Below are 18,024 nucleotides of genomic sequence, written 5' to 3'. Positions count from 1 at the left end.
ATGTTATGAGTGAGTACGAATTCCAGAAGTGCTAGCAAAAGTTTGTTATGCTCCTCAAGATGCTTACCTCTCATCTTAAGGAAATGGGCAACTGCAGAGATGCCCAATGGGTGTTGGATACTACTGTAAAGTGATTCCACATCCAGGCTTGCCAGTAGGGTATTGGGGGGAACTTCAAGATCCTGCAGGTGCACCAGGACATCTCAGTATTGACCAGGGGAATGTCTTTTGTACCCACATGTAAATTCAACGCATTTGATTGGGTAAAAGACGTACATTTATTTGCGAGAAAGTTGGCACTAATGAAAATGTACGAGAATCAAGAGGCAAAAGATAAGAAAACTGTGAAACATGAAAAAGAGGCTCTTGAAGCCCTCCAGGAATTGTTAGTAGAAAATAGTGATGTGACACTGACTCTAGCGCCACCGAGTGGCACGAAGTCAAAAAGCACCTATTGCCCCTCTATCTCACAGTATTCACAGATCCATTCTTTTGTGGACATGGTGACAAGGGCTTTTAAAAAACTGGAACTAGAGAGTGTGGGCTATCATGGGAATGACAATCTTAGCCCAGATGAACGCAAGGCCCTTGAATTATTGAAAAAGAGTGATCATCTAACTATCAAACCGGCAGACAAAGGGGGAAATGTGGTTATAATGGACACTGAAATGTATGAAATGATGTGTATAAACATCCTAAGTGATGTCAATCAATATGCAGTTCTTAAGTGTAACCCTCTGAAGTCTCATTGTACACTACTTCTAAACATTCTAAAAGAGGGTTTGGAGAAGGGAAGTTTAGACTCCACAGACTATATAAGGCTGAAAAAATCGACAGAACATCCAACTATGTCGGTGTTCTATGCACTTCCCAAAATACACAAGGGGGTCACTCCACCCCCAGGGAGACCTATAGTCTCCGGTCGTGACAACCTTACGGACGAAGTGAGTCAATATTTAGACAAATTTCTACGTCCTTTTGTAGAAGCCCTTCCCTCATACCTCAAGGACACGAAAGATGTCCTGGTGCACCTGCAGGATCTTGAAGTTCCCCCCCAATACCCTACTGGCAAGCCTGGATGTGGAATCACTTTACAGTAGTATCCAACACCCATTGGGCATCTCTGCAGTTGCCCATTTCCTTAAGATGAGAGGTAAGCATCTTGAGGAGCATAACAAACTTTTGCTAGCACTTCTGGAATTCGTACTCACTCATAACATCTTCCTTTTTGGTGGGCGTGTCTACCATCAGCTCAGGGGCAGTGCTATGGGGACGGCTTGCGCCCCCTCCTATGCCAACCTATTCCTGGGCTGGTGGGAGGATACACATGTCTTCTCAGAGGATTTGTTGTTCTTTACGTCCCATATACTATACTGGGGGCGTTTTATAGACGATATCATTGTAATTTGGGACGGCCCAGCTAGGATCTTTGAGGACTTTGTTTTTATCCTCAACAATAATGAAATTGGGATGAAATTTACATACGAGATCGACAATAAATCGATCAATTTTCTTGATCTCAATATTTCGATTGGTGAAGATGGTAGAATGCAAACGGAAATTTATCGGAAACCGACATCTACCAATGCATTATTAAAATGGGACAGTTCACATCCTCGATCACTTAGGAGGAGCATTCCAGTGGGCCAGTTTCTTAGGGCTAGAAGAAATTGCTCAACAGAACAGGCATTCAATAAAGAATGCCAACTCCTGAGGAAACGTTTTAAACAGAGAGGATTCCCTGACAAGGTAGTGGAACAAGCACATAGGAGAGCAATCCATACCCCAAGGGCAGAAACCCTAATGAATAAATCTAATGCTGTTCCATCTAGCGATCCGAAAACCAAGTTTCCGAGACTTATAGGAACATACACGGAGCAATCTCACACAATTTTCGAAATCATTAAGCATTACTGGCCCCTATTACAGAAAGATAAAGATCTGGCGGGTCTTCTCCCTGCCAATCCTATGATAACATACAGAAGAGCACCTAATCTGAGAGACATGTTGGTGCATAGCACCTTTTCTAAAAGTGTGTCCCCTTTGAAAACGTGGTTACCCCAGAGACCGAACGGATCACATAGATATGGCAAATGTAAGGCATGCAAGTATATGCCAACTGTGAAAAATTTTATAGCACCCAACAATGGTAGATCATTTGAAATTAGATCTTTTATTAATTGCGACACTAGGGGAGTGGTATATGGAGCCAAGTGCACATGTAACCTTTTCTATGTTGGAAAAACGACGAGACAGTTGAAAGATCGTGTTTTAGAGCACATTGGAGACATCAAACATAAAAGAGAAACATCGATAGCACCACATATGAATGAAGTGCACATGATGGATCGATTTAACATTCAGTTCTGGGGCATCCAATGCTGGAGGAGAAGCGTGAGGGGGGGCAATTTCGATCGGAAATTGACTCAGATCGAATCACAATGGATCTTTAGATTAGACACCATTGCACCTAAAGGGTTGAACGAGGACTTCAACCTGGCATGTTTTTTGTGAGGACCCCCCTGACCCCCCCACCTCTCTCCCTCAGCCCCCTCTTTCCCCTCCCCTCCCCTCCCCTTTTTGCATATGCAGGTCGTTCTACAATCTAAATCCCTGGATCGTTCATTTATACCTTGAAGTCTGCATGCTGTCCTTGCCTTCCAAGCTATACATCTAGTGATCCTTACTATAAGAGCACAATGGAGACGTTTGAGAGACTATTATGTATAGTATGTCATATAAATGCAAGTTTCCAGCTCTTTATGCGTAAACAATATGTATTCAATCCTTGGGATAACTGCCTAACGAAATATGGGCACATTGGAATACAGTGTGTGTATCTTGGTCTTCTAAACTTATAACGCTGTAATATTGCAAGTTTTGTTGCTTGGCAACCTCAATATCTCCTCCATATACGCTATGTGTATGTAACAGCAACAGGACCTGACAGGTCCTACAGCCGGCAGCCTGCAGTGAATGGGACGCACTCTGCGCCCCACCACCATGGCAACCAGCACTGGGAGCGTGATTGGACGGGACTGTGGGCGGATATGACGTCACCGCCGCAGCCCAGCCCGTCGCTCTCCGTGTTGGACATTTACCTCCCTCCAGCGCCAGCATTACCTAACAGGTGGATGCCATTCCGCAATCATGCGAACCCCGGCCCAAACGAAATGAGGCTTACACTATGCATATTCCCGGTGGGTTCATTACACCCCACAGGAAGGTGGTACACGTTGCGGACAGCCCAGCAAGCTGTATACACATACCAGGTAGGAGGGCAAATCAATCTGGGCCAACCCCCATTTTTCTCCTCCCCTCTTTGTATAAATATGACCTGGCCGCACATGGCAACTCAGCTCTGACTGGGGCAGCTTATATATATGGGGGGATGATGTGAATATGTATTATATGTATATAGGGTGATTGGGTGATACTGTATATGTGTATAGCACTTTCTGATGAAGCCATAGGGTGAAACATGACCATGTTAAAGTTTACATACAGCACCATGCACCGTTTGTGTAAATAGTTCTGATTATCCTCCCATTGAGCAATACATGTATGGGGGAAGCTTGTTTGAATTTGAGTACACCCATAGGGACTCATTTATACCTGTGTAGGTGACTTTCAAGCATCTCCATACATTGAAACTGTGCAGTCCACTGCATCACTACTGCGGGATAGCTACACCCCACTTTAAATTTGACGTGAAGTGGAGGGGGATAAGCTAGGACCCCTGCAGGTGTGTGTCAGTTTTCGTACTTACGAGACCTTCACAGTGAGGCTGTTCATTCACGTGAACTACTCCTTTTTAATCAATTAGGTTTTGATAATAAAAGTTATAGATCTTTTATATGTACTTATAGGGCAACTAGTCCTCTGGACAATTGTGTTTGAATATATTTCCCTGGTACCCTCCTTTCGGTAGTGCATGCTCTGATTTCTAGACCTCAAGAATCATTAACTGAATTCACATCTTAAAGGCCTGGTGCACGCCAAAAACCGCTAGCAGATCCGCAAAATGCTAGCAGATTTTGAAACGCTTTTTCTTCTTTTTCTGTAGCGTTTCAGCTAGCATTTTGTGGTTTTGTGAAGCGTTTTTGGTGTAGTAGATTTCATGTATTGTTACAGTAAAGCTGTTACTGAACAGCTACTGTAACAAAAAACGCCTGGCAAACCGCTGTGAAGTGCCGTTTTTCAGAGCGGTTTACGTCTTTCCTATACTTAACATTGAGGCAGAAACGCATCCGCAATCCAAAATCTGCAGCACCTCGGGAGTATGCGTTTCTGCAAAACGCCTCCCGCTCTGGTGTGCACCAGCCCATTGAAATACATTACCCAAGCGGATCCGCACCCGCAAGCGGATCGCAAACCTCAGCCGAACCGCTCTGGTGTGCACTAGGCCAAAGTGTGACCTTAATTAGAGAAGTGTGACAACACCGCATACAGTTTGGCAAACTGAAACTTAGATTTAGTATTACAGTATTCTTTACTTTTTTTTGATCAAATCAATCAGTTCATGTCCAAAAACTGCCACATATCTTGTCTGATTGAATGACTGCTCGCTGAATGGAGCAGGACAGAGTAATGTGCCACTGAGCTGTCATTTTATTGTGTTTGCATAATTTCTTTGGGAAGAAATCATTTCATTTTCCTTGATGCACCCATTTTAAATCTGTCTTGTGATCACCTTTTTTTAGCAATAAATGTGTGGGGGCTTTATTTGTTGGGAAAATATGCATTGTTTGTCTTCTGATGAGGATAGGCAGCTGTTGTGTAAAAGCATTGTGAAGTACTGTTAATAAAATGTAAATGAAAAGTTAAGTCAAATTGTCATACTAATTTCCAGGAAGGAATTGTGAAAATCTGTACTCCAATTACTTTGATTGTATGCAAAAGACAATTTTCCAGAACTGAAAGGTGCCCATACATCAGACTATGTATGTTCAGATCGACCAAGAGACAGATCTCTCTCTGATCGAATTGAGGTCTGTTGCTTGCCTATACACCATAGGACAATTCCCGATCGATTTGATTCATGCTGAAATCTCTCTGGAATTGGCTGAGTCCACTGCATCCTCCACCTTGCCGCTGTTCCCTCAGTGTATAAATGTGCATGTACTGTATGTGTGCATTCATACATTGTCTGTCTTGTCATGGTGCTAGTCTGTCTTCCAAATCTCTTGTTTTCCATTGGCCCTATACCTGCCGACGGCGCATAGCACACGACGCGCCACACCGGTGGCATGTATAGGGCTAACAGAAGAACAGACGGAGGGGAACCACAACACAGGACAGGTAATGTAGAAACGCACACATACACTGCGGGAACGGCGCCCGGGGTTTCGTCGCTCGTCCCAATATTGCCCGTTGTTACCGCTGTGCAACCGATCGATTACGGCAACCCAACATCTTGCATACCTGATCAACAGGCTTGGCATGAAATTGGTTGATTGTCAATCGGGCATGCACTTGACACCAATTTTCATCCGATTCAGTAATTATTGATTTGGATGGTCGATCAGCCGCCAAGTCACTAGATGTACGGTTACCTTTACACTTTAATTTTACCAAAGTAATAGCAGCTCAAAAAACAGAACTACTCTCTTTTCTAAGAAATTAATATAACTAAACTTTTTTAATGTTTGTTCTGTCTTTGTAGCCTTGTTTATTGTGCATTTTAGAAAGCAGTTTTGCTACTCATTTATGTCATTTATTTTATAGAAAAACTGTGCTTTATGTCTGATCGATCTTATACAATTACTCAATTTTACTTTGATTATTCTTATTGTATGATAACACATACATCTTTTTAATCAATGTTTTTTATCAAACAGACATAGATGAATGCTTGGAGAAGCGCTGCGAACAAACCTGTGTCAATACGCCCGGAAGCTATTCGTGTCACTGCGATGGACGAGGAGGGGTAAAGCTATCCTCCAATATGAACACTTGTGAGGTATAAGCTGCTATTATTGATGCAGTTTATTTATTGAGATTGAGCTTTTAGTGTGGGAGAACAGGCCACTAGCACAGATAGGTCCTACCTGTTGGACACCCTGCCTCCTATTCAATTAACTTTTCTTTTGAGTTTCCTCACAGGAGATAATTTTTCATCTTAGTTACATAGTTACATAGTTACCAACAAAATAGCTTTTCAGAACTTAACAATTGTAAAAGCACTGAAGAGCAGGTGAAGAAATAGTAGCTAACATATTTTGATTATTTAATTGCTAGGGGCTTAAAAGATATTTTATTGATAACGAGTGAAAAACTTATCCTGTGAGAAAACTCAGGATAAAAATTATTTTAGTGTCCCAGTGTTGATCCTGGTCTCATGGACATTGTTTAATATCTAATGCAGAGCTGGTCTAATTTTCTAAACCACTTTATGCAGAGATCAAATGATTTGCACATTCTATTTTTACTCAATGACAACATCACACTAACCCCCCCCCCCCCCCCCTTTTGCAAATAGGATTGTAGTGTTTTTTATTACACAGTGCAATATTCTGGCTATGTCAGCTGCGTGCCTGTTTCCAAAACTCCTTTAGATTACTTACTGGGAGAGTCCTTCAATAGTACCAAGGTTCTAGATTAAAAAGCATATAATACAAACGTTCTCGTTAGTGCTGCAAGCATTGGCTGGTGCTAGGATTAATAACTCACCCACCTACACATACATCATTAGATGTCTGAAGGGGCCAAATGTAAAGCAAGACCAAACCCTGGAGTGTTTCTGCAAATTTGCCTTTGCTTGAAAATATAACGGTGAAAGCCCTACTCACCACGCACACCTCTCCCAGTGTGTGTGCATGGGGGAGGGAGTTATTTTTAGCGGGTTATTAGTAGGATACCTCAGTCTCAGGAAGGGGACAGTTTTGTTTATGGGTTGTTGTTTTTTTTTTTTTTAATTCCAAGAACTAAAGGTTACTTCAGAATGTTTTTTTTTTTTTATCTAAAACGGTTCAATGTTTTGTTTTTTTGGTACTTCTCAAAGGTTTCGGATGGCACCTAGTATAACTCCTATTGTTTTTATGGTTTTCCCTGGGTATAAGGAATGGTTATTAATTTATATGGATGAAATATTTATTTTTGTTTTTTATTTTATTTTTTTGTGGATTCTTGAGAGATGATCTTAATAGACCTAGGTCGACTTTGTCAGTTAATGACCAGTTTCTTCTGGCTAATGAGCCTGGAAAAATTCTGTGTGAGCCCATCCCAGAAGTTGGTTTTCAAACATTTCTGCTTTGAGCTTCGGACATTTCTAATTTTGGCTTGGGACATTTCTGCTTTGGGCTTGGGACATTTCTGCTTTGGGCTTGGGACATTTCTGCTTCAGGCTTGGCCTCCTTGGACTAGTTAAAGAGACACTGAAGCGAAAAAAAATGATGATATTATGATTTGTATGTGTAGTACAGCTAAGACAAAAACCATTAAGATCAGATACATCAGTCTAATTGTTTCCAGTGCAGGAAGAGTTGAGAAACTCCAGTTGTTATCTCTATGCAAAAAAGCTATTAAGCTCTCCGACTAACTTAAGGTGGCCATACACTGGTCGATTTGCCATCAGATTCGACCAACAGATAGATCCCTCTCTGATCGAATCTGATCAGAGAGGGATCGTATGGCTACCTTTACAGCAAACAGATTGTGAACCGATTTCAGCCTGAAACCGTTCACAATCTGTTGTGGTGGTGCTGCTGCTGCTGCCCCCGCCCACATACATTACCTGCTCCGCCGGCGCGACTCCAGTCTCCCGGTCACCGCTGCTCTGTCTGCGCTCTGGTCTCCAGGTCCGGCATGCCTCATTTCTTCTAGCCCGGCAGGAAGTTTAAACAGTAGAGGGCGCTCTACTGTTTAAACTTCCTGCCGGGCTAGAAGAAGTGAGGCATGCCGGACCTGGAGACCAGAGCGCAGACAGAGCAGCGGTGACCGAGAGACTGGAGTCGCGCCGGGGGAGCAGGTAATGTATGCGGGCTCTATTGCGTCGGTCGTCGGGCACTCGAACGCCGCTAGCGATGCGCTCTTTACCTGCGGGCGATCGACTGTTATTTTCCACACGGTGCGATCGACGGGATCGGACGAAATGGATCGAAATTCGGCGTGTAGCGTGAACGATTGGCAGCAGATTCGATCCCAGTGATCGAATCTGCTGTCGAAACGGGCGCAAATCGGGCCAGTGTATGGCCAGCTTTAGTCGTGGAGAGGGCTGTTATCTGACTTTTATTATCTCAACTGTAATTGAACTGTTTACTTTTCCTCTGCTAGAGGAGAGTTCATTACTTCACAGATTGCTCTGAAAGACTCATTTTGAATGCTGAGTGTTGTGTAATCTGCACATATTATAGAGTGATGCAATGTTAGAAAAAACACTATATACCTGAAAATAAAAATATGAGAATATTTTCTTTGCTGCTAATCTTCTAGTAAGTATTCATAGTACACAACCAATTCATTATATCATATATTTTTTTTCGCTTCAGTGTCTCTTTAAGTTAAGGTGAAGATGTGTAAACAACCTGATTTGAAGGAATGTCCATTTTAGGCTAGGGGCTTCCTTGATGTCCCTGATTCTACTCTCTGCAGATGAACCCCCAGAAAATCAATAGAAAAGAGTGACGTACCTGGTAAGTCCATTTCCAGGAATTTTCTGGGACATTACTGAGATCCCTCCCTTTAATGTTCAGGGAATTTTGCTTCCTGTGTATTTTTGTCTTTGATACAGCTTTTAGTATGTGGGTTCTGCTTGTTTACTATCCAGGCTTTAATAGGCTAGCTAGGGGAGCTTGTGCTTCCTGTGTACAGGAGGAGCCACTCTCACAGCAGTAGATGTCCCAGAAGATTCCTGGAAAAGGAGTCACCAGGTACATAACTTTTTTTTCTTTCCCCAACACAAGTGGAGATTTACTTTAAGGTGTGGTCTGGCATGAAAACATTCACTAACCAGAAAGTGGAAAAATAACGGGAATCCGTCATGGACCTCATTGCCAGCACACTATTGTTTAAATTAGGGGTCAATGGGGAACTGTTAACACTTCAAAACATTTAACCAATGTCAATGCTTTCTGAAACTATTAATATAGGAACTGCTTTTTGGTTATAGGATATAATGCCATGCATTCCATTTGCAACAGAGAAAAGCAAAACATCCTTGTACCTTGGAAGGATGTTCAGTGGCACACCAGTGATCAGGCTTCGCTTTAGGAGGAAACATCCAACCAGGTAAGTCTTTACTGCATGGGACAAAGGTGAGGGACACACTGCATTTTATTCTACTATTATTCTAAGCCCCATTTTTTTTTTTTACTGTAGGCGGTTTCCTACACTATGCAATAGTAGACCAAGAGACTTTGGAGTTGATTCACTAAATGTCAGTAACATTACTGTGCACAGTCAGTGCATGGCAATTTTACCTATGTTAAAGCAGACCCAAACCAAACATTTTTTTTTAAATTCAAAATATTTAGTTGCACCACTCTGACACATACAAAGATAAATAAACACTCCAAGTCTATGAGCATTTCAGTGCATGCTTTTCACGCTTTTCTTTTCATAACTAGGGTTATACAGGTGGCAGCCATTAGCAATTCTTCCTTTGCTGGACACCTCCTACTCCACCAGTTTGCCGGATTCTGTCCCGGCAATATGAAAGGAAGGGGGGGGGGGGGGTTCCTCCAATAAATGTAAAATATTTTATATTTGTCATCATGCAGCTGAAAAAAGGCTGCTATTTATTATTATAATTAGAAAATAGATTTTATTTCTGAAATCTTGTATTTTGAATTTGGGTCCACTTTAACACCACCAATGTAAAGTGCATTTGCATTGTGCACTTAACACAACTTGTTTTATATATAACATATGCATGTTCCTTCTGTAACTTGCATTACACTACTTACATAAACTACATTGTATACATAATGTGAATTGTGGTATGTGCGCAAGTTTGCAATTTTATTAGCATTAAGTATATCAACCCCTTTGCGCTTTAAAAAATTACTATCAAAATTAGCAGGCAGAATTCAAAACAGATACTCAACTTGTCACATTTTCCTGATTAAAAATAAATAAAAACAAAGATAATGAATAAAGCGTATATACAGCAAATCACTGTACATTATCTTCAAGATGTCCTCCCTGTATGCATGTATGACGTATACGGTCATGGTTAACACATTTTCTGTGTTTGGGTTATACACACCTGGCCTCCGGCCTTGCCTGGATTCTCTTTCCCAAAACATTGCTTGACATTTTAAGCTTTTTCCATTAGAGAGCAAATGTTGGCATAAGTTAAGAATTGACTTAAAACTTTGGCTTTAGAATTTCTACTTTCTGGCCTGGTTCTCGGAAAGAATCCTGATGTCTTTCTCTAAAGAATTTCCTAACGTTCAGAATAATGACTCTAGTGGTTTTTTTCAATAATTTCTCACTCGTTGTTGGCACACAGCTTTTATTGACATTGCACATAGGCCTCTTGCATTTTTATAGCTTGACCATTTGAAACTTTAGATTGACTAAGTTGGTGAGAAAATTGTAAGTTCAATGTTGTATAATGCTCTTGACTTATTTCAGATACTTATGTTGCATTAGTAACAGCTGGATGTGATCAAACAATAGGGTTTCATTTTTATTTGTGTTAACCCTATCCAGCTTTATTGGTTTACCAGAATAGATGGTCATCAGACATACAATGCTGCCCATAATTATTCATACCCCTGGGAAATTTTGAATTAAAGTTACTTTTATTCAACCAGCAAGTCATTTTTTGATGGGATATTACATTGGTGTCTCCCAAAAGATAATAAGACTATGTACAAGAGGCATTATTGTGAAAAGAAAAAACATTTCTCAGCTTTTATTTACATTTGAGCAAAAAGTGTCCCGTCCACAATTATTCATACCCTTCCAAACTGTCACGATTTGGGGGAAAATCCAAAGTTCTATACCATTCCAAATAGTCCAGGCTGTTCTAAAGCATCCTACTTACCCTGATAAATTAGAAACCACTGTTTTAATCAACTCAACAGGTGAAAAAAGCAGTTCTCTGCTGTTGTTTTGTGGACAGTCATGGCTAAGACCAAGGAGCTCAGTGAGGACCTGCGCATTGTGGCTGCTCACAAGTCAGAAAAGGGCTACAAGGCCATTTCTAAATGTTTTCAAGTTCCAGTGGCTACAGTGCAAAGTATTATTAACCACTTAAGTCTATCTGGACGAATATGTTCATCCAGATAGGCTGTGCTGCTTGTAATGTGCGGTGCGCGCGCTCCCGCCATTAGCACCCCAATCAGTGAATGGGAATATAATTCCCATTCACCGATCTAAGTTCCCCACAGAAAAACTGACAATCTCTTAACAGAGACCGCGGTCTTTCTGCAAAAAAAACAGTTCTCCGTCTTCATTCTAGTTCCTGGAAGCGTCATCGTACACTTCCAGGACTTTTTTGACTATGGCCATCTTGTGGCCAAATAGTAAACTACACACATACATTTTTTCATAAATAAATACATTCACATTTAAAAATTTGCTATTTACTTCCCCACACCAAAAATTACCCAAATACATTTTTTTCCATAAAAAAAATTAGAAAAATTACAAAAAATGCACCTTTATTTCCAAATAAAATATTGGCGCCATACATTGTGATAGGGACATAATTTAAATGGTGTTATAAGCGGGAGAAATGGGCAAATAAAATACATGGGTTTTAATTACGTAACATGTATTCATTTCAAACTATGATGGCCAAAAACTGAGAAATAATGAATTTTTTTCCATTTCTTTCTTAAAGTGGAATATAACCCAGAATTTCTTCTTAGTAAAACAGCATTCAAAGGGTTACATCACAGGGCTGACTCTTTCTTCTGCAGGGAGAACCCGCATCCAAACTGCTGTTAAAGGGACTCCGAACAGTGCAGAAACTATGGGAAGATGCATATCATTTTAAAGCTCTCTTTCTCCTCTTTCCAATGACATATAAACCGCCTCCCTACGTCTTTTAGTTTTCGCTATTTTCGCGATTGAAATTGCTGCAGCCGCGATTTCAATCGCGAAAATAGAGAAAACTAAAAGGCATAGGGCGACGACTTAGGTGTCGTCAGAGGAGAAAGAGAGCTTTAAAATGATAGCCATCTTTCCATAGTTACATTGTATTACACAGGGCGACTTTTTCTCAAAGTCAGCAGCTCCATTCAGCAGAAAAGTCGCCCTGTGTAATACAATGTAACTATGGAAAGATGGATATCATTTGAAAGCTCTCTTTCTCCTCTTTCTGACGACACCTAAATCATCACCCTACGCCTTTTAGTTTTCTCTATTTTCGTGATTGAAATCGCAGCTGCTGCAATTTCAATCGCGAAAATACCGAAAACTAAAAGGCGTAGGGCGGCGGTTTATATATCATTGGAAAGAGACGAAAGAGAGCTTTAAAATGATATGCATCTTTCCATAGTTTCTGCACTGCTCGGAGTCCCTTTAAGCTTATCTTGTGTACACATTCTTTACTTGATACATTTATGTAAACATTCTCTGGCTGTGCAGGACTTCAGCTGATAAGTCCTGGGGTGAAACACAGGTCAGAAATCACTGGTGGCTGCATTCACAACAGAATTACAACAGTTATGAATAAAATGCACCAGCAGCTTTAAAAATAAATTAACTGAACTTTGGGAAGTTATAATGTCTAAATGAATAATACTACTTGTGCACAAAAGCAAATATGATAATTGTATGGGTTATAAAAAGTAGGAAAACATTTTTGTTGAAAATGATGTCAGTTTTAAATTGCTTTAATATTCCTGTTAAAATGTATTTAGAATAAATTAATTCTTAGCAAAATGTATCACCCAAAGAAAGCCTAATTGGTGGCGGAAAAAAACAAGATATAGATCAATTCATTGTGATGAGTAGTGATAAAGTTATTGGCAAATGAATGGGAGGTGAAAGATGCTCAGATGCAAAAAATTTACAACCCTGTGGGCTTAGGGCCTCTTTCCCACCTGGATGTTGCGTTTTAGGGGACGTTATAGGTCGCATAACGCGGCCCTAACGCAACGCCTGGTGGTGTTGGTGGAGGACGTTACCTAGAGCTGCATTATGCAGCTCTTGGTGCGCCTTTTTTGTGCTATAGACTGCGGAGACCACGTGATCCGCATCACGTGATCCCGCCAGCCAAACGCCGCACAGAGCGGTGCTCCAGGAAGAAATATTAATTAGCCATGTGGCTGGCCGAGGAGGAGGAGGGGAGACCTCCTCCAAGATTACTGAGCATGTGCAAACAGTCTAACGCGGCTCAGCCGCGTATAACGCACAGCATGCAGCACTTTAACCTGACATGCAACGTTACAATGTAACGCAACGTGGGCACTGTGAACAGCCCATTGATTTTTCATTACTGTGCGGTGGGCTACGTTACAGGCTGCTCTAATGTGCGCCTGTAATGTCCCACTGTGAAAGCAGCCTTAGTGGTTAAAAAATACAGAATGTTCCACACTGTGGAAAATCTCAGAGTACGTGGTCGGAAGCCAAAAGTGACACCTGTGTTGGCAAGGAGGATAGTGAGAGAGGTGAAAAAAAATCCAAGGATCACCACCAAGGCCATCCTGGTGAATCTGGGCTCTGCTGGTGGTAATGTCTCAAGGCAGACAATCCAACGGACACTGCACACTGCTGGGTTCCATGGATGCAGACCAAGGAGGACACTACTTCTCTAGTTAAGGACTGGACACTTTTTGCTCAAATGTAAATAAAAGCTGAGAAATGTTGTTTTTTGGTTTTTGTTTTTTCCTTCTGAAATCTATTAAAAATATTATCAAACCTCAGCAATGCACTTTCCAGTGCACACGGACAAATATGTTCTCTTCACTGTTCTCATTTTACATTTCTTCAGTTCTCACACTAGGCTATCTTCCTTGCCACCGTATACCGGAGTTCCTTCAGTGTTCAGACACTATGCAATCTTCCATGCTCTTGTGTAAACTTCCTTCAGTTCTCAGACAGTACATCTGCCCTCTGACATTAAGATTCTGCAGGAAATGTGTCAGATCCAGAGATGCAGCTGGAAAGCTGGAACTAAAATTATTTGACATGGGAGCTTCAGAATTGCTCACTGTAAACAGATCAGATTCGCTTCTTCTAGCTCTTACAACCAAAATACTATGTTGAGTGGAGTTCATGTTTACCATCCTAGATCTATAGCTAAAAATCTGTACAAAGCTCATGCGCAAGACACAGTTTAAATTGCTGTAAGCTGACTTCTATATGGTTGTTGTTTGTGTCATTACATTTGGTATGGTAAGGCAGATATGTGGGGTTTATTATTTCTGTTCCTTTTGGTAGACTTGTTGCAGAATTTGAATTTCGAACTTTTGATCCTGAAGGAGTGCTTTTCTTTGCTGGAGGCCATCAAGATAGCACATGGATCATCCTAGGTCTGCGCAGTGGAAGACTTGAGTTACAGCTGAGATACAATGGGATTGGACGGGTAACAAGCAGCGGGCCAATCGTAAACAATGGCATGTGGCAAACGGTGAGTATTTTCTCTCCCTCAAACTTGCTACATTGGTAATTTCAGAAATAAGAAAACTGATCTGCATTAGTACTTCTGTGTCAGAAATACTAAAATCCAGTAAAAAGGGTGCCCCCAATTGCAGCAGTGATAAAAGCCATGATTAGAGGCGGTGAGTAAAAATTTGGGTTCTCAAGATGTGCCAGATAAAATTGTGCTCACTGGGGCCACCTGTAAATGTACAAATTGCGGCAGTAAATAGCAGCCGCTAATCACAGCTTTGTGGGGGGAGGGGGGGGGGGGGTAAGGGTTAGCCATTGGTAAAGGGAGGGTTGAGGGTTAGGTATTGGTTAAGGGAGGGTTGAGGGTTAGGCATTGGTAAAGGGAGGGTTGAGGGTTAGGCATTGGTAAAGGGAGGGTTGAGGGTTAGGCATTGGTAAAGGGAGGGTTGAGGGTTAGGCATTGGTAAAGGGAGGGTTGAGGGTTAGGCATTGGTAAAGGGAGGGTTGAGGGTTAGGAATTGGTAGAGCGGAGTTTAAGTATTAGGCTTCAGTAGTGCCAAAAGCCACCAGAAGCGAATAGTGCAGTGCAGTGGCGGACACTGCCAGCTGTGGGATCCTGTGCAAAATTCCAACTGTGGGCCCCTGACATGCAGCTAAAAGTGGGTGTGACCATATCAAAAGTGGGTGTGGCTATAACAAAAGTGGGTGTGGTCACACAATGCATATATTTACCAATACAGTCTGTAGCAACCTTCCCTGAGGCCCAGAAATATGTATACATGATGCATAACGTGACAAATGCATTATACAGCTTATTGAACAAAAGCAAAAAATGCAGCTATTTAGAGGTTGTTAATAAACCAATCCTGCACTGCAGTGTCCACCCCGATGGTGCAATATGGTATGGTTGAAGTCCAGGGCAGATGCATTTCCACCAAAAGCTTCTGTCTGTTTTATGTTGTAATGTGAACCGAGCCTAAGAAGAGCTTTTTACCAATCTCGCAGCACGTCCAGAGCATTTGCTACTACTTCTAAATTCTCCTGAAACATCATGACCTAGGCATGAGCTACAGTGTTGTTGGGGAAGGAATCCGGTGGTGTAGTCAGAATCGAAAAACGAACCACGAGACTCTAAACTTCTAAAAGCACAGTTGCCCTTTAAAGGGACTCCGAGCAGTGCAGAAACTATGGAAAAATGCATATCATTTTAAAGCTCTCTTTCTCCTCTTTCTAATGATATATAAACCGCCGCCCTACGCCTTTTAGTTTTCGCTATTTTCGCGATTGAAATTGCCGCGACCACGATTTCAATCGCGAAAATAAAGAAAACTAAAAGGCGTAGAGCGACGATTTAGGTGTCGCCAGAAAGAGGAGAAAGAGAGCTTTAAAATGATATCCATCTTTCCATAGTTACTTGTATTACACAGGACGACACTTTCCCCAGTGTCAGCAGCTCCATTCAGCAGAAAAAGTCGGCCTGTGTAATACAATGTAACTATGGAAAGATGGATATCATTTTAAAGCTCTCTTTCTCCTCTTTCTGGCGACACCTAAATCGTTGCCCTAAGCCTTTTAGTTTTCTTTATTTTCGCGATTGAAATCGCGGCCGCGGCAATTTCAATCGCGAAAATAGCGAAAACTAAAAGGCGTAGGGCAGCGGTTTATATATCATTGGACAGAGGAGAAAGAGAGCTTTAAAATGATATGCATCTTTCCATAGTTTCTGCACTGCTCGGAGTCCCTTTAACTTTAAGTAAAGTCATGGCTTGATGTCAAGGTTAGGGAAAACCTCTGACATTCTATAGGAAGTGAGCACACAGGCATAATGCAGAAGTTCATAAATGATTCACTTGCTGAAGATGAGCTCAGCAGAATAGTGCATTATGGGGCAGTCATGATTTGGCCTGTGATAGGGTTGGTGTTTGGCTTCAGAACACGCAGTTATTTAAACAGCTCACAAAGGATTCGCATGTAATGTTCATTTGGTCACTAGAGTGTTGCTCTGTATATAGGATAAAGTTGCTTATTTGTAATGATTTATATAAATGAAAGCCTTTTATTTTTACTTTTAGATTTCTGTAGAAGAGCTGAATCGGAATTTAGTAATAAAAATCAACAAGGATGCAGTCATGAAGATAGCAGTTTCTGGAGACCTGTTTACCCTTGACAGAGGACTGTATCAGCTGAATTTGACAGTAGGAGGGATTCCCTTTAAAAGCAGTGATCTGATTAATTCAGTAAGTACTGACAATTGTGTGCCCTCTTCAGTATTATTTATTTTATTAATTGTGCAGAGAGCTCCAAACGTGTGTGTGTGTGTGTGTGTGTGTACACTCACCTAAAGGATTATTAGGAACACCTGTTCAATTTCTCATTAATGCAATTATCTAATCAACCAATCACATGGCAATTGCTTCAAAGCATTTAGGGGTGTGGTCCTGGTCAAGACAATCTCCTGAACTCCAAACTGAATGTCAGAATGGGAAAGAACGGTGATTTAAGCAATTTTGAGTGTGGCCTTGCTGTTGTTGCCAGATGGGCTGGTCTGAGTATTTAAAGGGAACCTTAACTGAGAGGTATATGGATGGTTCCTTTTAAACAATACCAGTTGCCTGCCAGTCCTGCTGATCTCTGTGTCTGCAGTAGTGGCTGAATCACACACCTGAAACAAGCATGCAGCTAATCCAGTCTGACTTCAGTCAGAGAACCTGATCTGCATGCTTGTTGAGGGGCTGTGGCTAAAAGTATTAGAGACACAGGATCAGCAGGAGAGTCAGGCAACTGGTATTATTTTAAAAGGAAAAATCCATATCCTTCTCCGTTTTAGGTTCCCTTTAACAATCTGCTCAGTTACTGGGAATTTCACGCACAAACATATCTAGGGTTTACAAAGAATGGTGTGAATAGGGAAAACCATCCAGTATGCTGCAGTTCTGTGGGCGAAAATACCTTGTTGATGCTAGAGGTCAGAGTAGAATGGGCCGACTGATTCAAGCTGACAGAAGAGCAACAAGTCTGAAATAATCACTCGTTACAACCGAGGTATGCAGCAAAGCATTTGTGAAGCCACAGCATGCACAACCTTGAGGCGGATGGGCTACAACAGCAGAAGACCCCACCAGGTACCACTCATCTCCACTACAAATAGGAAAAAGAGGCTACAATTTGCACGAGCTCACCAAAATTGGACAGTTGACTGGAAAAATGTTGCCTGGTCTGATGAGTTTCGATAGTTAGAATTTGGCGTAAACCGAATGAGAACATGGATCCATCATGCCTTGTTACCACTGCGCAGGCTGGTGGTGGAGTAATGGTGTGGGGGATGTTTTCTTGGCACACTTTAAAGTTGCATACAATATTTGGTTTAACTTGCATTAACTCGGAATTATTTGCATCTCATTGACCATCCCTATTTACAAGATAATAAAGCAGGAATTGGGGCCAGACTGGAAGAGCGGATACTGCAGCAGGCATTCAGCATTATCCCACATGATAAACTCCCTGTTTTGCTGC

General features: G+C 41.5%; 1 protein-coding gene across 2 annotated transcripts in view; it reads left to right on the top strand.

Moving 5' to 3' along the window:
• Positions 1–18,024, top strand: part of GAS6 (growth arrest specific 6) — a 136,055-nt gene that overhangs the window by 78,355 nt on the left and 39,676 nt on the right. For both annotated transcript variants that reach the window (XM_068268213.1, XM_068268212.1), the window contains exons 10-13: positions 5,841–5,962; positions 9,110–9,228; positions 14,341–14,530; positions 16,584–16,748. In XM_068268213.1, coding sequence (XP_068124314.1) covers positions 5,841–5,962; positions 9,110–9,228; positions 14,341–14,530; positions 16,584–16,748 — 596 coding nt within the window. The remainder of the gene's footprint in view (positions 1–5,840; positions 5,963–9,109; positions 9,229–14,340; positions 14,531–16,583; positions 16,749–18,024) is intronic.

This window comes from Hyperolius riggenbachi, chromosome 2, assembly GCF_040937935.1.
Source record: "Hyperolius riggenbachi isolate aHypRig1 chromosome 2, aHypRig1.pri, whole genome shotgun sequence".
Classification (NCBI taxonomy): Eukaryota; Metazoa; Chordata; class Amphibia; order Anura; family Hyperoliidae; genus Hyperolius; species Hyperolius riggenbachi.
Note: the sequence above shows the minus strand (reverse complement) of the source record. Positions and strands in the feature narration are given on the sequence as shown.